The sequence below is a fragment of the Vicugna pacos genome, chromosome 12 (assembly GCF_048564905.1).
Source record: "Vicugna pacos chromosome 12, VicPac4, whole genome shotgun sequence".
Taxonomy (NCBI): Eukaryota; Metazoa; Chordata; class Mammalia; order Artiodactyla; family Camelidae; genus Vicugna; species Vicugna pacos.
In genome coordinates, this window is record NC_132998.1 from 25525202 (window position 1) to 25546939 (window position 21738).

The following is a 21738-nucleotide window of genomic DNA, read 5'->3' on the forward strand; positions in this document are numbered from 1 at the left end:
AGTAATAGAAGACTGGAGCCAGAAGAGGACTTTGGAGATCATCTAATCCAACCTCCTTAACAGCTGAGAGGTTCAGAGAGGGAAGTGGCTATTCCTAGCACACACATCAAAGTATTGTTGGAGTTCAAAGTGTGGAGAACTGAGGCTCTCATCTGCCATGTCATTGTTTTCCCAACTACATTCCTCCTCTTGCCAATGTTATCTTTTGTTTTCCCCTTTTAAGAACCCATTAGTCCCTTCTGATGGCTTTAATAGCAGACAAATTAATTCTCTAGTCATGAAGTTCGTACTTTCCACATTTACCCACAAGAGGCTTTCTTCTTTGAGTAGGGTGGCAGTAGGGTGATTGTCTAGGAAGGATGCTGAGCAACAGCTGATAGCCAACGGAGAGCTCCAAAGAGTGCAGCGGGGGAAGTGTTGAGGCCATGGTTGGATGACCCCTGCTGTTTTAAAATTCACGGATTGCTTTGCCAGTGGAATTATCCTTCACAGCCCACCTCCATGCTTGGCTGTACCTTAACCAGCAATGAGAAGAAAGGACCAGCGGGGATAAAAGCTAGTCCCTCTTGCACTGAGAAGGCCTGCTCACAGTTCCTTAGCCTCTACCTGCCAAGTTTGGTGATTTACCCTTTCCAACTGCTACTCCACACCGCCAACATCTGCCTTGCCCTCTGTTAGTATCATAGATAGATGAGACTCCAGTGGAAATTAAGTAGATGTTCTGAAGGAGAACTCAGTAAGCCCTTTAATTTCTTGAGGGATGTGTAATAAAAAAGTAAACAGAACTTGTCGTATCTTAACTTACTCCTTCATTCAAGAAACACTTACTAAGCACCTCCTTTGTACTTGGCCTTGCTGACAGAGCCCTCCACTCTTAAAGTGTTCTCCTTCTGGTGGAAAGATAGACACTGGGGGCAGTGACTGTCATACATTGTGGTGAGGGCTGTCATGGAGATCTGTGCAAAGCCTGGTGGAGCACAGAAGAGGGAGGGATCATCAACTTTGCCTTGGGACACTCTTAGGAATGGCTTCCCAGAAAAGCTCAACTGAGGCTTGGGGATGAGAATTAGCTGAGTGCTAGGCCAGGAAGACCTTCCCACTAAAGAGCATGTTTTAAATCTCAACTTGTCACATATAGGGAAAATGACAGGGTCTAGGCTGCATGCAAAATGGTAGTGGAAGATGAAGCAGGAAAAGAGGATAGAGGACAGTCTCTATTCAGGGTGGGCTTTGTATGACAAGGCATGTGACTAGAAATTGTGTTCCAGAGGCAGTGGGGACATACTTATTGGACTTTTTAAGCCATGGAGTGCTCTGATCATGTTTTCACTTTAGGATGCACATGCTGTTAGTGGTTTTAAAAGATGGACTGGGTAGGAATGGTAGCATGAGACTGGAGGCAGAGAAACTCAGCTCTGTATTGAGTGTAAAAGATACTTTATCCTTGAATATTATACTAGGGGATGAGGTTCATGGAAAGAACTTCATAAAATGCATGTATATCCCTGCCTCTGTTCTTTAGACACTTAAGCTTCATTCTCATACCTGTAACTTGCATTTGAGAGTAGAAGAGATGCCCTATTTTCCTTGAAACAGAGAGAATGGAACCAGGCCCACGAGGTGTGTTCGAGCTGGCATTGCATAAAAGCAAACCACTGTCAACTGCATCTTATTCACCAACTTATTCCCAGCCACTTGCTCTGACCCGTTTCACACCCACATTCCAATTTACTCCCAAGCTACCTAATCTCTGGCCTTGTGATTCCTTCAACTGCTTATGCTCTCCCTCCTCTGCTTCCTTCTGCCCCTCCCCACACCACTTCTCCAGCCTTGACCTTCAGCTTTTGCTCGGTCACTCTTTACATTTGCTGCCAGCTCTGCTGTCATCTCCACCATTTGGGGTCTGGCTCACTCTCTGACAAGAGGAGCCCCTGCTGGGCTCACCCCAGCCCTGCCAGCAGCCCCTGCCCAGATGTGTCGCACACAGGATTTCAGTCTTTGCATTTCAGTAGGAATCAAGGGTTATTAATTAACCCAGGGTGGAACCTATTATGAAACATCCCAGAAAGCTGGAACAAACCAAAGGGACTTCTGAACTCGCAGCAGGGAAAAATGCCTTTTAATTGACTTGGATGACTTCACCACAAAAATCTGTCTGGCTGTTATGCTAAACTGGAAACTAATCTATTAGATTGTCTAAGGAATCTCCCAGCCCACCCTGACCAGAATCTCCTGAGAAGGGGAGTGGGGCCGACACATAAACAGGACGTATGCTTTGAAATGGCCTCTTTTGGATCAGACCCAGTCTGGCTGCTTTTTCTAGACCTTGGGAAGGAGAGGAGAGGCTGATATCTGAGAATGAGTTTATATGCCCTACAATGTCTGTCTTTAACATCACATAGGAGCTTTCCTAAGGCACTGCTTCCTTTAGAATAGAATTCAGCCTGAGTTGAACCTATCTTGGACCACTTCTTTCAGGGAGTTTAGAGAGTGACATGAGATAATTTCTACAGATGGTGTTGTCATGTACGTGACAGCTGTGCTGCTTGAGCTTGGAAGGGATTAGTGAAAACAGCCAGTGTCTAATCACATGTTTTCTAAATGCCAGGCACATGCTGAGCATTTCACATAGATTTGTTTATTTATCCTCATCACAACTCTATGAAGAGTAGATGCTATGAGTTCCCCCATTCTCCAGATGAGAAAATGAAAGCTAAGAGAGGTTATGTAGCTTACCTGAAGCCACACAGCCTGCAAGTGACAGAGCTGGAATTCAGTCTAACTTCTCTAAAAAGACTTGGTGAGTTTCTTCTTCTGTGTAAGGGCTGGCTTATGCATTAGACTTAGTCTGTGGGACCCAAGCTTGGCTTATAAAGTCCTCTGTGAGCTGGCACCTGCTTACCGTTGTTCAAGATTTAGGTCAGGGATTCTTTCTTTCTTTCTTTTTTTATTGAAGTATAGTTAGTTTACAATGTTTTGTCAATTTCTGATGTACAGCATAATGTTTCAGTCATGCATATACATACATGTATTCCTTTTCATATTCTTTTTCATTATAGGTTACTACAAGATAGTGAATATAGTTCCCTGTGTTATACAGTAGAAACTAGTTATCTGTTTTATAAATATTAGGTAGTATCTGCAAATCTCAAACTCTCAATTTATCCCTTCCCACCCCCTTACCCTCCTGGTAACCATAAGTTTGTTTTCTATGTCTGTGATTCTGTTTCTCTCTTATAAATAAGTTCATTTACATCTTTTTTTGGGGGGGGATTCCACATATAAGTGATATCATATGGTAGTTTTCTTTCTCTTTCTGGCTTACTTTACTTAGAATGATGATCTCCAGGTCCATCCATGTTGTTGCAAATGGTATTATTTTATTCCTTTTTATGGCTAAGTAGTATTCCATTGTATAAATATACCACAACTTCTTTATCCAGTCATCTGTTGATGGACATTTAGGTTGTTTCCATGTCATGGCTGTTGTAAATAGTGCCAGGGGTTATTTCTATTCTGCTTCCCCTCACCACCTCTTCTATCCAGGCTGGGCAACATGCCTGTAATCTGTGCTCTCACATACCTCATGCATGTTTCTACCATTACTTTAAAATATCTCATTCACCTACCTCAACTCCCTCTAGACTCTGGGCTTTTAAACAGCACAATATCTTTATTCAACGTACAGACATTTACTGAGTGCCTACTGTGTGGTAGGTGCTAGGGCTACATTGGCGATTAAAAAGATATAGTCTCTGCCTGATAGAGCTTAAAATCTAATGGAGGAGATAGTTGTCAATCATCTAATTGAGTTGTCTCTCTCTGTGTCTGTCTCTCTCTTATACACACACACACACACACACACACACACACACACACACACACACACACACACACACACACACACACACACACACACACACACACACACTACTCTCCCAAGCAGCCCATACTCTATAAACTGTATTTTCGTGACTCCCATTGCCAACGCACCCCTCATTTCTGGTGTACACATCTGTTGTCCCTGCCACCCTTCTTTGTGGCTTCTGGTTTCTTTCAATCCTTACTTTAACTGCTCTTTGCATATATTTATTGGGAAATGACATTTAGAGTCTGAAAGTAAACAGGCTCATTTCACTAATTCTGATTACTGCTTTATGGTATTTTACTTTTGTGGAGGAGAACGTTTTGTTGCCTCAGAAGAAAGATGAGATATTTCAAGACAGTTTGATATGATGGATGGAGCTGTACCTTTGATCAGAAGAGCAAACGATTGAATCCTGGCACTACCTCTTATTACTAATGGGACTTCGGGCATGTGACTCAGTATTTTAAGCCTCAAGTTTTTTTATTTGCAAAATGGAGATAGTAACAGCAATACTACTATGTTCAGCACATTGCAATAATTTGTTTCATTCTAGTTAAATCAGGGTGGACCCTGAACTAGATTGACTCATTTGTAAAGGAGGAACTGGCAAATGCATGGAGTGTTGTCTACCTGCCAGCCCTCCCCCAGCCACGGCAGACACCACTGCTCAATGAAGGCATGCTTTCCAGCTGAGCTTAAGGCAGCCTCATTATTCTTCACACAGCAACCAGAGCTAGCAGCCAGATGAAACTTACTGGGTAACCCCAAAGGAACTTTCAGTTCTCACGTTCTGTGGTTTTGATATGAGCCTACTTAAAAAGGATGGTAAATTATGGATAAGATGGTTTGGTCCTGGACAGATGAGTTGAACTGGTAAATATAAGATGGGAATGAAACCAAGACCCACCAACAACAGAACCCTGAATTCTATTCTGGCGATCTCTGGAGTTGTCCAATAGAGCAACTGTTTTCCATTTGTGCCCCTGAGAGCCCTGGTGTTCCACAGGGGTACGTGGGGTTGCAAACTGTTGAGCATCTTTGGAAGAAGAGAGAGGGCAGGGGAGAAAGGAGGGAAAAGAGGAGGAGGAAGGAAAGGTGGAGGGGGGAAAAGAGAAGAGGGGTGAGAGCTTAACTCATCCCTTCTGTATCGGTAATTCTCAGCCAGGGGTGATTTTGCCCTCTAGGGGACATTTAGCAATGCCTGGATACCTTTTTGTTTGTCACAACTGGGGGTTACTACTGACATCTGTGGATAGAGGACAGGGATTTTTTGCTAAACATCTTAACAATACATGAGACAGCCTCCCACGATAATGAATTAATTTTCCAGCTCAAAATGTCAGTGTGCCAAGGTTGGGGAATCCTGTTCTAGACTGAAACAGTTCCAAGACTATACCTTATGTGCAGGGAGCCCTGTGATACTCTAAAGACAGGAGGTAGTAATCCAGTTTATGATGATGTGGGCTTCCCAGACCATTCCAAATAAACTTCACCTTCACTCTCCCTTTTAGTTATCACAGTGGCCTCGGGACAGAGATGGGGCAGGGACCTTCTCTGTCATTTTATAGACAGAGACAATGAGGCAGAGGTTTCTGAGATTTCCCCAAAATCCCACAGTGAGGAAGTTCCAGAATGCTCAGTGATCTTTGCAACACAGCCCACCTCAGAAAGTGTGTCTCCTGGCTGTGCACCCAGCAGCCCAACAGAGATCTGGAGCCAACTGAAACCCTGAAGGGCTGGACCAAGCCTGTTGAAAGGTACCCAGGATTTGTTTTAGTTGGGTACGGTAAGACACGCAGTCATGGAAATGACCATCATGAAGGAAGAAGTGTATTATATTCATAGTCCCCTAAAAGCAGGAGGCCGGCACACCACGATGTGGGGGTCACATGGGGAGACACCATGACTGATCAGGAGGCAGGGTGAACAAGGGGAAAATGTGGGCAAAAGCCTTTATTGTGGTTACTTGGGAAGGAAAGGGTGAGGCGGGCAAGCAGGTTCAGGATTGGCTAATTTGAATAATTTCAGTGGGCTCTGGGGTGTGGGGGCCGTCTCTGGTTATCTGGTATCTGGTCCTGGGGTGTTAGGGGGCAGGGGCATGGTGGCCTGGAGTGTGAGAGCCTGGTAGAGGAGGCCATTGCCACCTGAACTCTGGATTGGTTGTCTTGCATTTGTACAGGTACTCTCTATGGCAAGTCTTTTACTCTTTCTGGGTATGGCTAACTCTGTGAGAAGCAGTCCATCCAGGGTCAGCGAGTCCCCAAGGTGTCAGATCAACAGAATATAGAAAATAAGACCTGGATAATATATCTGTCTAACTCCAAAGCCTTACCACATTGCTGCTTTTTAACAATCTTTCAAAACAGAACCCTTTTGTTTCGAACTAAATCTCATATAAAACCCAATATTTTAGCAAATTAAAAAATAAAAATTACTACTCTGTTTGATGCATAGCGTGGAAGGTCCTGAATACTTTGAACCTCCAGAAAAAGTCTCTGAGGCCCCTCATTAGACAGCCTCTTCAGAAGTAATTCTGCCACAACCTCCGTCCTGCTGCTCCCCTTGTCTTGGGTTCTGCCACGGGTTGGAAGAAGCCTAGGGGAGTAGTTAAGAGCAGGGATCCGGGAGCCAGGTCGCCTGTGTTTGCATTCTTGGTCTAATCACTTCCCAGCTGTGTAACCTTGGGGACTTATAGTTAATCTCATTGCACCTTAGTGCTGCCAGCTATAAAGTGGGCACAATGATAACAGGACCTACTTGGGGAGTTACTGTCAGAATTAATTGAGTTAACACATGTGAAGAACAGTGCCTGGTACATAGTAAGTGCTTAAAAAACTATTATAAATTATAATCCTAACATAAATATAATTAATGGTGTTGGATGATAAATACACTATATTGTAGTTGTTATATTGCTGCTGGAGCTACCAAGGCAACACAATTACGGGTCCTATTACTACTCGGTGCTCAGAGTAGTGCTCTTAGTGCTTTTAGCACCATCACTACTCTTGTCTCTGCCCCTTCCAAACACTACAACCACTGCTTCCCCTGCCTTTGCTTCTATTGCTGCTGCTTCTGCCGTTACTCCTAGTGTGATAACCATTGCCCCCACTGCCACTGGGCATTGCTGCCACTAAGTGAAAACAATGTCAGCTGCATCCTTAGAGTCAAAGCAGGTGTGAAGGTGCGGAAGACAATAGGAGCCATCCCTGCTGGGCCGCCTCGCACATGCTCACCCTGTTTCTCTTGTGCCTCTTTGCACTTCCCTTGCTCTGGGTTCAGGGGAAGTTATTTATAAAGTCTCCCGACATGTGGGGCCATTGTTGATGAGGTTGTGCAGTGGTTCTGCGTTTGCGAGGTGTTTTCTCTGAGCCTGCAGGGTCAGAAATGACCCGTTATGGCTCTTTTTGGCACTGGACGTGCAAGTGCCTTTGTAAGTCAAGAATGTCATTGATGCAGCAGCTCAGAGGGACTGCCTGCTCTCTGGAACATGGACGGAGAAATCTCCTTGCCTTTGCTTCTTGACACGGAAGTGTATTGACTGCAGGGGGCTCTTCTTCCCTGACTCTGCCCCTTGCAGTCCCCATTTGGGGATTAGGTTCACGCTGGTTCTTGCCTCTATCTGGGTCATGCTGTCTTGGAACCACTGTGGCCCCTTGGGAAGAAAATGAGCATCTGAAAAGGGGAACTAGGCCTTTAGAAACTGAAGTCTCTATTGAGGAAAAGGAATCGGGGAAAAAGTCCTGCAAGGAGGAAAATGGCCTTGGGCTCCCTTTTCCTGAGTTCAGCCTTAATTTGGAGATATTTCACAGTGGACTTTTGAAGGAGTGACCGGTTCATACCAAACTGCCTTAAATGTTTGGAGCAAAAGCCTGTGGGGACTTGCAAATCAACCCCAGGAAGAAAATTTAGCTATGTCTTGTCTCAGAACTCCCAGAGCCTGCTCCAAAATAAACACATAAGCTGTGCCGGCAGGGAAAGCATGGGCCTTTTTTCTTCTTCATTTTAGAAACTCCATGTGTGCATTATTTTAAATAGGCGCCAGCGCACGAGGCCCTTTTAACAAGATTGAAAACAGATGGGGCCTTAGGCTGTTCAGTAGCTCTCAGAAACTGACATGAGAAGTGCTAAGCCATCTTCTGTCCAGGCGACGTTCATTTTCTTCTTGAAGCACAAGTCTGGCCAGGCCTCTCTTTCCCAGGGAGCAAGAGTCTGCTTCCCGCATCAGGTGTGTCAGCCAGGGGAAGGAAATATCTCCTTTCAGTGCATTTACCCATGTTTACATTTACTTAACCCTTTGGCAGCTTGGGAGAAAAGAGGGTTGTACTAGCCTTAGGGGCCCCAGCTTCTGGAGCTGGAAGCATTAGGTTTTAAAGTTCTTATTATAAATGGGATTATGACCCTGCACTGCTCATGGCTCTGCAAAGCCTCCAGTCTCTCTCCCAGTGATAACTAAAGTCCTTCCCATGACTATAGGCCTTTTATGGTTAGATTTCTCTGGCCTTCTTCCTGCCCCTGTCCTTCTTCTGGTCCAGCCACACTGGCCTTCTTGCTGTTCCTTAAAATTAAGCAACAGAAAAGAAATGTTGGCAAGGATGTGGAAAATTGGAACCTTTGTACATTGCCTTGTACATAGGAATGTAAAATGGTACAGCTGCTATAGAAAGCAGTATGGTGGTTCTTCAAAAAGTTAAACTTAGAATTACCATACAACCCAGAAATTCCACTTCTGGATGTATACCCAAAAGAGTTGAAAGCAGGAATTCAAACAGATGTTTGTAAATCCTTGTTCATAGCAGCATTATTTACAAGAGCCAAAATGTAGAAGTAACCCAAGTGTTCATTGACAAATGAATAGGTAAACAAAATGTGGTGTATCCATACAATGGAATATTGTTCAGCCTTTAATTTAAAATTCTGACATGTACTACAACATGGACAAACTTTGAAAACTTTATTCTAAATAAAATAAGCCAGACATGAAAGGACAAATATTGTATGATCCCACTTACCTGAGGTACCTAGAGTAGTCAGATTCATAGATAGAAAGTAAAGTGGTTGTTACCAGGGGCTGTGGGGGATGGAGAGTTATTGTTTCATAGACACAAAGTTTTTGATAGGGTTGATGAAAAAGTTCTGGGGATGGATGGTGGTGATGGTTGCACAACAATGTGAATGTATTTAGTGCCACTGATTTATATGCTTATAAAACAGTTAAAATGGTAAATTTTATGTTGTGGTTATTTTACCACAATGAAAACAAACCTTGAAACATTCAAGCAAGCACGTCCCGCCTCAGGGCCTTTGCTCTTGCTGTTCTCTCTGCCTGGAACCCTCCTTCCCCAGGAATCCACATGGCTCATTCAGGTTCTTTGCACAAATGTCACCTCTTCAGAGGTGCTTGGCCACCCTCTCTGAAATGGCACCCCCTATGCACACTTCTCAGTGACTCTGTGTCACATAACCTGCTTCAGTTTTCTTCACAGCATTTAGCACCGTGAGTGCTAACCCTAATGGTCTTTTCAGAGTGTCCTGCACCAAGCCCAGGCTGCAGGAGGACAGCAGGGCCTCCATGTCTGGGGCTCAAACCTGGCCATGTTTCCCAAGGCCCAAGTGGAGGAAGTGGCCAGTTCTCATATTGGCACATGGGTTTATCCTGGTCTCCTGGATGTGCAGATGGGATTAAATGGAGGGGAAGGGGAGAGGGGAGACCGCTGGGAGGCAGCTCCAGGAAAAAAAGGTAAGGCACATACTGTGGGTAGCAGTAGGTAGAAAAGAAAAGTTGAATGCTTTTTTCATGCCTACAATGCTGAAAGTGGTGTTGGACTTATAAAATGAAAAAATAAAATAAAATAAAACTGTGTTAAGGTAGGACAGGGCATTTTAATTTCTCAGAGCTTTGACAGATGAAATGTTCCTGTCATCACATTGTAAATTTCAATCTGAAAAAAAAGTCTACAGAAAGTAAAGTACATCAGCCCTCTTTAAGCTCCTCCAGTGTCTCCTCTCACCATACTACACAGGGTTGTGCGTGCCTTGTCCCACCCCAAGCAGCTCCTCCCAAAGCTCCAGTCCCACAGTCACCTTCTCCCCTTCTCCCCTTCAGTTTTGCACCCACCTGTGATACAACTGTCAAATGTGGGCTCTGCTTCTGCACTCGAATCTCCAAGCCCCCAAATCTGTCCATTATCCATTTGGAGAAATGTGGGGAGACTTTCACACCTGCTTTGCTTAATCCTGTAAACACACTTTTCTGCGCATTCAGCATAATGGTGTTTAAACCTGCAGAACACCACTCAACAATGAGAAGAAGTAGATGTCTTGGGGACGTGAGCCATCATTCTTTCCTGTGTAGCTAAGCCGTGGTTTTAAAATCTCCGAACATTTGCCCGATCTGTCACAGTTAGCAAAAATTTGCTGCAGGTGGCAAAATTCATTCCTAGGTCTCTCAACCTTATAAAAACTCTGGAAATGGGGAGAGATGAGGATTTGGTGGTCCCACTGCTCTGTCCCACTTAAAGACTTTTCCTCCCTCTCTCCCCCTCATCCTTCCCTCCTTCTTCCTCTCCCTTCTTTCTTCCTCTCCTCCTCCTTCCCCCTCCTCCCTTTCCCCCTCTTGTCCCCTTTCCCCCTCTTCCCCCCTCCTCCCCTCCCCCTCCTTCAGTGAATACTCTTCTTAGCCTCAGGACATTATTGAAAGCTCTCTCTACCCTTGAAATTTTCCCTGGCAGAAGGAAAAGGACAATGGATATTTATTTAACTTTGATTCTCAGGTGGTGTTGTTTCTTGGGAATCTGAATAGGAAGGAGTGACTAGCAGGACAGATTTAGGGTATACCTGGGTCCTCTGGCCACTAGCCAGCAGAACCCTATCTTAACCCATAACAAATGTACATCTAGGCTTTGGAGAGCAAAACTTGGCCATTAAGAAATCCCTTAAAAATCAGAATGAGACAACTACTGGTGATTTTTCTCAAACTCAACTTCTTGACTTCTTGCATTGTCAAATGTGATGATGATGATGATGGTGATGGTGAAGAATCTTCATCATTATCTTCATAGGTGTTGGTGAAGGTGATGATGTTGGTGATGAGGATGTTGGTGGTGCACACATCTTACCATCTAATGCAGAATAAAATCCTTACCATAATCTGGCCACCGTCCCCTCTCTGACCTTGTCTCCTTCCACTCATGCCCTCACTAGCTCAGTTCTACGCACAAAACTTCCTTGCTGTTTCTTGAACTCTGCACAACTCTGCACATTTGCTTCAGCCTCAAGGCCTTTGTGATTGCTGTTCTTTCTGCCTAGAAATCTCCCCCTGACTCCTTACTGGTATGGTCGCCTTCATTTTACTTGTATCACTGATCATATCACTCTCCTCACATATTATTTATTGTTAGCGGTCCATCTTCCCTGTTAGATAACAAGTTCTGTGAGAACCGGGATTTTTGTCTGTTATTTTTGCTGCTGTGTCATCAGTCCCTATTCTTGGCATAGTAGTTGCTCAAAAATTGGTTGTTAAATGAATGAATTACTGGATGAATTGAGTTTGAGTTCTGGCTCTCTTGCTCAGTAGCTTTATGATCTTGGCCAAGTCATTTGCTCTCTCTGCTTCTCAGTTTTCCCATCTGCTAATGAGGATGCTAATATCTACCGTCGAATCAAGAGGTCATTGTAATGATCAAACTGAATAACATAACCATGATAGCTAACATGGATTCCTCACTTATTTTCACCTAGGCACCTTGCTAAGGGCTCTCAATGGATTAATTCGTCAAATACTCACAACTGCCCTAGGAAGCTACCATTTTTTGCTAAGATGAGAGACTGAGGCATAGAAAGGCTAACTTGCCTAAAGTTGCATGGCAAGTAAGGGGTAGAGCAGACTCAAACTCATGTGGTGCAGTTCTGAAAACCGTTAAATACCACAACACTTTGTAAACTGCAAATCACTGCTGTTGATTTTATTTTAATAATATGATGACCTCCACCTAATTTTGGATATTTCATTCCTTGAACAGTTAGGAATGCAGGTTTTATTTTTTTATTTTTCTATATTTTTATGTATATTTTGACATGTTTTAATGTATTTTATCTCTCTCTCCCCTGCCTTTTACACACACACACACACACACACACAAACACACACACACACACCCAGAGGAATATTATGATTTTTTGATGAGCAGAAGGTGCCTTTGCATTTGCCTGAGTAGCTGGGTGCTGGGCATGGCAGGCAGGCGGTACTGCCAGGCAGCACTCACTGACCCAGTGGCCTAGGCCTTCACTGAAATGCCCAGTGCTTCTCCTGCACAAGATTTTCTCCTCTGGAAGGGTCCACTGAATGAGTCTGCAGGCTTTCAAAGACTCTTTTGTCTGCAAGGTGAGTCTGCACTGGTGGAAAAGAGATCAGCCCCAAGATGCCAGCCAAGGAAGTCACTGAGCCCACCAGGCCCTCAGAGCTAAAAACACAGCCTGTGCCGGGAAATAGGCAGGAAGCATTTCTTGCCGACAGCAGGCCTTGGGCTACCTGCCAAGTATTTGCCATCAGTGGGGCAGTTAGAAGAGGCAGAGTGATGAAGGAGGGGCCTGTGGGCTTTAGCAGCAGACATTGCTCACTGATGTGGAGAAGACACAGGAAGGTGTAGAAATGAGAGCTCTGCACTTTAGGATACAGGACAGTGTGAAGGGTGTTGGCCTGGGTTTGGGTCTAGGCTGTAACTTTGAACAAAGTCCCCTTGATTCCCTGGGCCTCATCTTTGACATCTGCAAAATAGGCATCTTTTCATTCAGTGATATTTACAGAGCACCAGTGCTGTTTGCCCTGACACTGGTTTAGGTGCTGGAATAGAGCCCTGAACAAAACAGACAAAATTCCTGCTCCCCTGGAGCTTCTGTTCTAGTGAGAGAGATGGACAATTAAATATTTAATTGGGATGGACATAAGTATTTATGTCAGAGGCAGATGATTGCCATGTGGGAAGATTAAGCAAGAAAACAGAGCTTGGAGCACAGTAAGTGCTTTGCGGGGAGGCACCACTGGGGGCACCATGGAGCAGAGATGTGCTGCCAGCTCTGGGAAGCAGGGCTTAGTGACTGGGGGATTGGAGGCTGGAGCTTGCTCAGTGTGTTTGACAATGGAAAGGATGCCAGTGTGTTGATGACAGAGTGAGTCAGAACTGGGGATGGTGGGAGGCTATGTCAAAGAGTCTAAATCATGTAGGACCTCACAGCTCATGTAGGGCTTAGGTTCTCTGTATTTAATAGTATTTTATTATTATTGCTATTGTTGTTTATGCTTTTAATGAATCTTTTAGACTCTGTGAGACTCTGTGAAAGAACTTAAGAAGTGAAGAAGATCATAGTACATACAGAATGCTGATTTTTTAAAAAAGGAATTTGTTAATGACACAGTTTGCTTCCCAAGAGTAAACATAACAATCTGTTAGGGATTAGGGTGGAATTTTGATGAAAACTTGCAAGAAGACTCAGGAATGCTCTAATCCTACCTTGACAGTCACCACCCCACCCATCCCCGGATTCCAGGTTTCGAAGGTAGCTGACAATGCAAGGAGGAAGAACAAATAAGAGTCAAAATACCACTAAGTGTTAGCTGGCCCAGCCCCATCCCCACCCCCTGCCACCCTGTGCAGGGCTGTCTCCTGAAGCTATCTGAATCTGTTCCAGACCAAAGCAGTGCAGCCTCTTACCTGCCTTTAAAGCCAAAATCCCATTTGTGGATGTTACTTACTAAATATGTATTACTAAATAGTTCCAAGGTACAGCAAACGCAGTCATGGAAAGAGAGAGCAGGACATCTGGGTCTCCTTGGAATCAGAGTTTACTGCTGCCAACTCATGGAAGAGAGAGTGGCTGAAAGACAGGTGGATCCTGTGGTTGGCTTCTTTAAGGAGCTACAAGGCAGGAGGGAGGACCATAACATGCTGACCACCCAGATCGGCAGGCATTCAGCTACAGAGACGCAGAATGTGGAAGCCGGAATCACACATGATTGCCTGGCTTTTCAACCCAGTAATGACCCTGCCCACCGTTTAATGCAGCATTGTGATGTCCTGACCACTAGAATCACAGTTTCTCTTTATGAGGTTTAGTGAGAAAGGTTAGAGAATGGGGCAGAGGGTGAGAAGTTGTCCTAGCATTAAGAAAGGTACTGGAGGCTGCCCACCAATCTGCATGTCTCTCTTGTCTCTCTCTTTCCCCATCTGCAAATTACAAAGAGTAAGTATCTAAGGCCATGAAAAGGAGCACACTCTGAGGGTTTAAGGGTACAGTCTGGAACAGATTAGTCTTCACTAACTAATAGAAATTTCCAGTATCTTATCAGCCACCCTTGGATTCCAGAACAAATCTGTCTGCTAGCATCTTGTCTTTCTCAGAAACTCTGGACACCATCTCTTTGTGTCGAAATCCTTCTTCAGTTAGGCTTCACGGTCAAGGCTGATAGCTGCTACCTTCACATTTACACACATTATTGGTTTCTTGTCAGTCACTCATCTAACTCCACGTCCCAATTTCAGTTTCTTTCCCATTGATCTGTTGGCCTAATAGCATCCTTCAACTTATTATAATAATGATGATTGCAGTCGCCATTTTCCATTCTGTCATCAACATCATTATCATCTCAAATGCAATTATTGGTAACTAAACATGAATACCCCATGCTTTCAGTAATATTACACATACTTGCCAGGTGCCAGAGCTAGTTTCTTACAGGAACTGAATGCATTCCATTTCATTCCTGTGTGTGTGTGTGTGTGTGTGCATGCTCGTGGGTATGTGTACACATATTTCTTGAAACTGGACATGTGTTTAATTATAAACAGGTGTTTATATTTCCTTCTGATCTAGGGGCCTGTAGAAGAGATTTTTGGTAATGGATATGACTCCAACGATATCTAGCACTGATAACAGAGCCTGTATGAAAAGTGCTACATAAATACCTGTGGTTAAATGTCTATCACTTCCCTCCTCTGCAGCCTTTAGTGTTTCCCAGTGGTCTCCCAAAGATGGCTATACTCTAATCCCTGGATACTCTGAAAATGATACTTAAGGGAGATTTGAAGATGTGATTATAATTATGGACTTTAAGATAGGAAGAGTATCTCTGATTATCCAAGTGGGCCAGTGTAACCCCACAAGCCCTTAAAAATGGAGAACTTTCTCTGGCTAGAAAGGGAGATATGGCAGAAGGGAAGTCAGAAAATTTTGAAGAATGAGGACTTGACATGCCATTACTAGTTTGAAGATGGAGAGTGCAATGTGACAGGAATGCAGCCTTAGGGAGCTGAGAGAGGCTCCCAGTTGACATCAGCAAAGAAGTGGGACTTCAATCCTACAACTGCAAAGAACTCGATTCTGCACACAACTTGATTAGCTTGAAAGCAGATTCTTCCCAGAGCCTCCCAGTAAGAGCCTAGATGGCTGATACCTTGATTTTGGCTTTGTGAAACTCAGAACAGAGAAACCAACTGAACTAACAACATGAACTTCTAATCTGTAGAGCAGTCAGATAATGAATTTGTGTTGTCTGAAGTGATTACATTTGTGGTAATTTGTTATGGCAGCAGTAGAATAGTAGTGTGCTATAGAATGACATTTACGTTCCTTCACAGAGAATTAAAAATCCTGAACTGGTCTCCCACCCACATTTCTAGCTCTGTCCTGTTGTGTTCCTCCATATGCTCTATGCCCCAGCTACAAAAGACATCTCACTACTCCACTGACCCAAGATCCCTGTGTTCTCATGTGTGCTTTTGTTCATGGAAGGTTAGATTGAGCCTTTTTCCCTCTCTCTGCCTGGAAACACCCTCCCCATAGTTATGGTCTAGTGGATCTGGCAATGCACAGAGTGTCAGAGAGAGAGTTATTTAGCATGTGTAGGTGTCTGTTGGACTATAAAATATAAAGATAGCACTTCATTCTATAAGTATATTTTCAATACCTCCTATGTACCAGGAGCTGGGTTTGAAGTGGTGAACAGCTTTCTAATAAAAATATTATTGCTTGACATTCCTTTTTCATAAGGTATGCTATGATAATAGATTTTTCCTACTGTGATCATTGGGAGACACTGATTGAGAAAGAACAAGAGATTAAAATGAAAGAGACCATGGATATATATTGATTATATACCCTTTCATTCTGAAAATGAAGAGAATTAAAGTGGAGAGAGAATGAGGGGTTTACATGGGGTCAGTGTTAAATACAAGATTTAGATCCCTGGTCCCCAGAGTTCAAGACCAATTTCTTTCCCACTGTTCTTTGAATCTTCCCTGTACATGTTCGACAAAATTCATAAACAATCAGGAAAACTCACATAGTCCAGCACTTCCAAGTGTCATCGAGATCAGTGTTGAAAATCTCCCACACATGCTTTTCAAGAGTAGCAAAATATAAAGACCCCATATGTGCCTGATGTGAAAACCTACCTGTTTTTAATGATGTCTAGAGGTAATATCCTGCAAACATTTAACATGGCTGTTTTCCCTTCTAAAACAGGATCTTGCCAATCAAAGTTATATGTGGCTTTCATTTTCCAAAGCCATGGATTATGGCATTGTTTTTTTCTGTTAAAAATATGGGAAGGAAGCTCTTTAAAATGCCCTTACTAGGAACAAATAGGTAAAAAAAATAATTCAGATGAGATAGTGGGCTCAAGCCTTCAACAGGGTATAAAGTTAAAATAATGGAGAGTATTTAAAACTGTGCTGAATTAGAAGTTCATTTACAAAACAAAGAGAAATTTGTAGGTGTAGGTAAGCATGGCAGTTGTGGAATGCCACAGCTACCATTCCTCAGTATAGGTGAGGATCCAAAGTAACGGAAGTGCTGACTTCTCCATTCATCAATCTCCCAGCGGGCAGGTCATACTAATAAACTGATGAGAATTGTTTTCTCTTTCAGGGAAGCTGAGGGGGTTGAGCGCTTGATTTTTTTTTTTTCACTTTTAAGAGAGATGGGGATTTCCCTGAGGAACCTTTGCGAGATCTGGCTGCAATGGTAGGTTGCAGTTTGAACTAGGGAGTAGTAGAACACATTCTGTCCAGTCAGTTACATCACTAAGGAAACATCCAATCAATTTGTTCAGAACAGAGCCTTTGAGGTTGTCTGGTTGCTCAGTGTCTGTATGTATTTTGGAGTGGGTAAGAAGACTTTTTATCTCATCAGTAGGTTGAAAGGGTAAGAGGTGTGGTCATCCTTCCTTGTCTTTGGACCTGTTATCACTGGGGACTATTTGAATTGCTTCCCTCTTAGAAGCAATGATGTCAAGACTCACTGTCAAGCTATAGTAATTGAGACAACTTGAAACAGACTTAATGACAGACAAATAGATCAATAGAACAGAATAGAGAATTTAGAAATAGACTGCCTCATATGAAGTGACTTGATGTTTGGCAAAGGTACCAATACAGTTTTATTAGGAAAGAACGATCTTTTTAATAAACAGTACCAAGTTATTTGAGTAACCATGTGGAAAATGAAACCTCGAGTCCTACCTTACATATTATGCAAAAAATTAATTCTAGGTGGGTTATAGACCTAAGTGTGAAATGTAAAACAATAAAGCCTCACATGGCCTTGGAAAGGCAAAAATTTAAACACAATAGAAACACTAACTTAATTCTTAAATTATTTTATATATATATATATTTATATATCTATCTATATAGATATATATAGTCTTTATTTTAAAAATTATGAAAGTAAGAAGACAAGCCATAGACTGGAAGAAATTTGCAAATGAATGTATCCAACAAAGAATGTGTATCTAGAATATATTTTAACATACCTCTTACATATTAATAAGAAAAGTGCAAATAAAAAATACAAATATGAACAAAAGATTTAAATAGGCATTTCATCAAAGAGATTATCTAAATTGCTAATTAGAAAATGACAAAGTGCTCATTCTCACTAATTATCAGAGAAATGAAAATTAATACTACAATGTGCTACCACTAAACACATCAGAATAGCTAAAATTAAAAACATTGGCAATACCAAGTGTTGAAGAGGACATGAAACAGCTATAATTCTTACATTGCTAATAGGTGTTTAAATTGACTAAACCAACTTGGAAAATTCTTCAGTGGTATTTTCTAAAACTAAATATATGCCTATTCTTTGACCCAGCAATTACACTCCTAGGTGTATATCCAAGAGAAATGAGTGTATATGTCCACCAAAAGAGGTTTACAAAAAGGTGCATAACAACCTTTTTTCTTATAGCCAATGACTAGAAATAGTCCAAGTATCCATCACCAGCAGAATGGATCAATATATTATTGCATACTGAGACAATGAAACACTACACAGCAATAAAAGAATGATTGCTTCCAACTGCAATAGCATGGGTGAATCTCACAGATATAGTGATGAGTGAAAAAAAGCAAATACTAAAGAGCACATGCCGTGAGATTCCATTTATCTGACATTCAAGAGCACACAAAGCTAAGCTATGGAAATAGAAGACATGAAAGTGACAGCATCATGGTGTGAGAGTTGATATCGGCTATAATGAGGATGTGGGAGCACCCAGGGAGCTGGAAGTCTTCCCAATCTTTATCTGGATATTGATTATACAAGTACAAGTCAGTTAAAAATCATCAAGCTGTAAACTTAACATTTGTGAGCTTTGCTGTATTTAATTTAGCTATCCCTCTTTTTTGAGGCATTCTTCTAAGGTTTTCAATATATGTCTTTAATTGATCAACATCTCTCTTTAAATAGGATTATACCATTTCACATATAGTGTAAGAACCTTTTAACATATTTCCATTTCCATCCGTGTGTTTTTTTTTGTTATACATTTCACTTTTACATGTGTTATAAACTCCCATAATACAGTACTATTGTTTTGCTTTAAAAAGTTGATTAATTTTATAGACATTTTAAGACAGGAAAAAATATATTTTGCACTTACCCATATATTTACCATATGCAGAATTCTTCATTTTGTGTCATTACAAATTTCCATATGGTATTATTTTACTTCTGCCTAAAGAGCTTTCTTTAACATTTCTTAGACTTGCAGTAAACTTTCTCAACTTTCACTTGCCTTAAAAAGTCTTTAGTATGACTTGATTTTTTTAAAAAGTTACTTTGCTGGAAATAAAATTATAGGTTGACATTTTTTTTTTCTCTCAGTACTTTAAAGAAGCTGTTCTACTATCTTTTAGTGTGCTATCTTCTGACAAGACATTGGCTGTCATTCTTATCTTTCCTTCTCTTTGTATAAAGTATATTTCCCCTCTCTGGTTGCTTTGAAAATTTTCTCCTTATCACTGTTTGTAATATGCTGAATATTGTGTACCTTGGTTTGATTTTTCCTTATGTTTCTTCTACTTGGGATTCATTGAATTTCCTGTGTCTTTGAGTTTATAGTTTTCATCAAATTTGGAAAAATTTTGGCCATTTTTCTTTAAATGTTTCCTTATGATCTTCCTTCTTCTCCTTCTGGGACTGAAAGTACACATATATTAAACTGTTTGATATTGTCCCATCGCTTAGTGAGGTTCTTTTTTTTTTTTCCAGTATTTTTGTACCTTGGCTTCATTTTGTATAAATTTGTATTGCTTTCTCTTCAGGTGCACTAGTATTTTCTTCTGTAGTGTCTAATCTGATATTAGTCCCATACAGTACATTTTACATTTAAAATATATTTTTAATCTCTAAAGGTTGTTTTTTCAGTTTTTAATTTTACATTTCTCTCTTTATCATGTTACTGTTTCCATTTACATTCTTGAGAATGTGGAACATATTTATAATAGTTGTTTTGTTTTAACTTCTATTTCTGCTCTTTTCATCATCTCTCTCATTTTTGGGTCCATTCATGATTTCTCCTTCATGTGGTTCATTTTTCCTTCTTCCTTGCATGCCTGATTATTTATGATTGAATGCCACAGATTTTACATTGTGAATTTAACATGTTGGATGCTGAATTTTGATGTATTCCTTTGAATAGTACTGTGCTTTGTATGGAATGCAGTTAATTTACTTGGAATAAGCTCTATCCCTTCAGGGCAAGCCTTTTAAGCTTTTCGTAGGACAAATTTAGGTAGAATGATTAATCATCCCAGCCTGCCTGGGACTAAGGAGTTTCCCAGGACATGAGGCTTTCAACTAGGTTTGAGGAGGTTTCTGAGAAGTTGGACTTTCAGTTTTAAAACTGGGAAAGCTCCAAGTAAACTTGGACAAATTGGTCATCCTAGATCCTGAACATGCTGCATTTCAGGGCTAATTTAGTCCCACTAGTAAATTTTTGAGAACTCATATTAAGAGGTCTTTACCAATATTGATTCTTCCAATCCAAGAGCATGGAATATCTTTCCATTTTTTAAAGTCTTCTTTAATTTCCTTCATCAATGGTTTATAGTTTTCTGTGTATAATTCTTTCACCTCCTTGGTTAGATTTATTCCCAGATATTTTATTACTTTAGGTGCTATTTTAAAGGGGATTATTTCTTTACTTTCTTTTTCTGTTGATTTATCGTTAGTGTAAAGAAATGCAACTGATTTTTGAACATTAATTTTGTAACCTGCTACCTTGCTGAATTCTTCAATCAGCTCTAGTAGCTTTTGTGTGGACCTTTTAGGGTTTTCTATATATAGTAACATGTCATCAGCATATAATGACACTTTTACCTCTTCTTTTCCAATTTGGATCCCTTTTATTTCTTTCTCTTGCCTGACTGCTGTGGCTAGGACTTCCAGGACTATGTTGAATAGGAGTGGTGATAGTGGGCATCCTTGTCTTGTCCCAGATTTTAGTGGGAAGCTTTTGAGTTTTTCACCGTTGAGTACTATGCTGGCTGTAGGTTTGTCATATATAGCTTTTATTATGTTGAGATATGTTCCCTCTATACCCACTTTGGCGAGAGTTTGTATCATAAATGGGTGTTGAATTTTATCAAATGCTTTTTCTGCATCGATTGAGTTGATCATGTGGTTTTTGTCCTTTCTCTTGTTGATGTGATGTATGACATTGATTGATTTGCATATGTTGAACCAGCCTTGTGTCCCTGGGATGAACCCCACTTGGTCATGATGTATACTCTTTTTTAATGGTCACACTGCCCAAGGCAATCTACAGATTTAATGCAATCCCTATCAAATTACCCAGGACATATTTCACAGAACTAGAACAAATCATAATAAAATTTATATGGAACCATCAAAGACCTAGAATTGCCAAAGCATTGCTGAAGAGAAAGAAAGAGGCTGGAGGAATAATTCTCCCAGACTTCAGACAATACTATAGAGCTACAGTCATCAAGACAGCATGGTATTGGTACCAAAACAGACATATAGACCAATGGAACAGAATAGAGAGTCCAGAAATGAACCCACAAACTTTTGGTCAACTCATCTTCGACAAAGGAGGCAAGAATATACAATGGAATAAAGACAGTCTCTTCAGCAAATGGTGTTGGGAAAACTGGACAGCAGCATGTAAAACAGTGAAGCTAGAACACTCCCTTACACCATATACAAAAATCAACTCAAAATGGATCAAAGACTTAAACATAAGACAAGATACAATAAACCTCCTAGAGGAAAACATAGGCAAAACATTATCTGACATACATTTCAAAAATTTTCTCCTAGAAGAAATAAAAGCAAGAATAAACAAATGGGACCTAATGAAACTTACAAGCTTCTGCAGAGCAAAGGAAACCAGAAGTAAAACAAGAAGACAACCTACGGAATGGGAGAAAATTTTTGCAAGTGAAACCGACAAAGGCTTGATCTCCAGAATATATAAGCAGCTCATACAACTCAATAAGGAAAAAATAAACAACCCAATCCAAAAATGGGCAGAAGACCTAAACAAACAATTCTCCAAGGAA

At 41.4% G+C, this 21738-nt stretch overlaps 1 protein-coding gene across 6 annotated transcripts in view; it reads left to right on the top strand.

Moving 5' to 3' along the window:
• Positions 1 to 21738, top strand: part of SYN3 (synapsin III) — a 447532-nt gene that overhangs the window by 63634 nt on the left and 362160 nt on the right. Inside the window, exon 1 of one of the 6 annotated variants that reach the window (XM_072973052.1) lies at positions 14058 to 14107. The exons of the other annotated variants lie outside the window; for them this stretch is intronic. Within the exon in view, the coding sequence (XP_072829153.1) occupies positions 14063 to 14107 (45 nt within the window). The 5' untranslated portion in view covers positions 14058 to 14062. Of the gene's footprint in view, positions 1 to 14057; positions 14108 to 21738 lie in introns of those variants that run through there. 6 annotated transcript variants of the gene reach the window in all.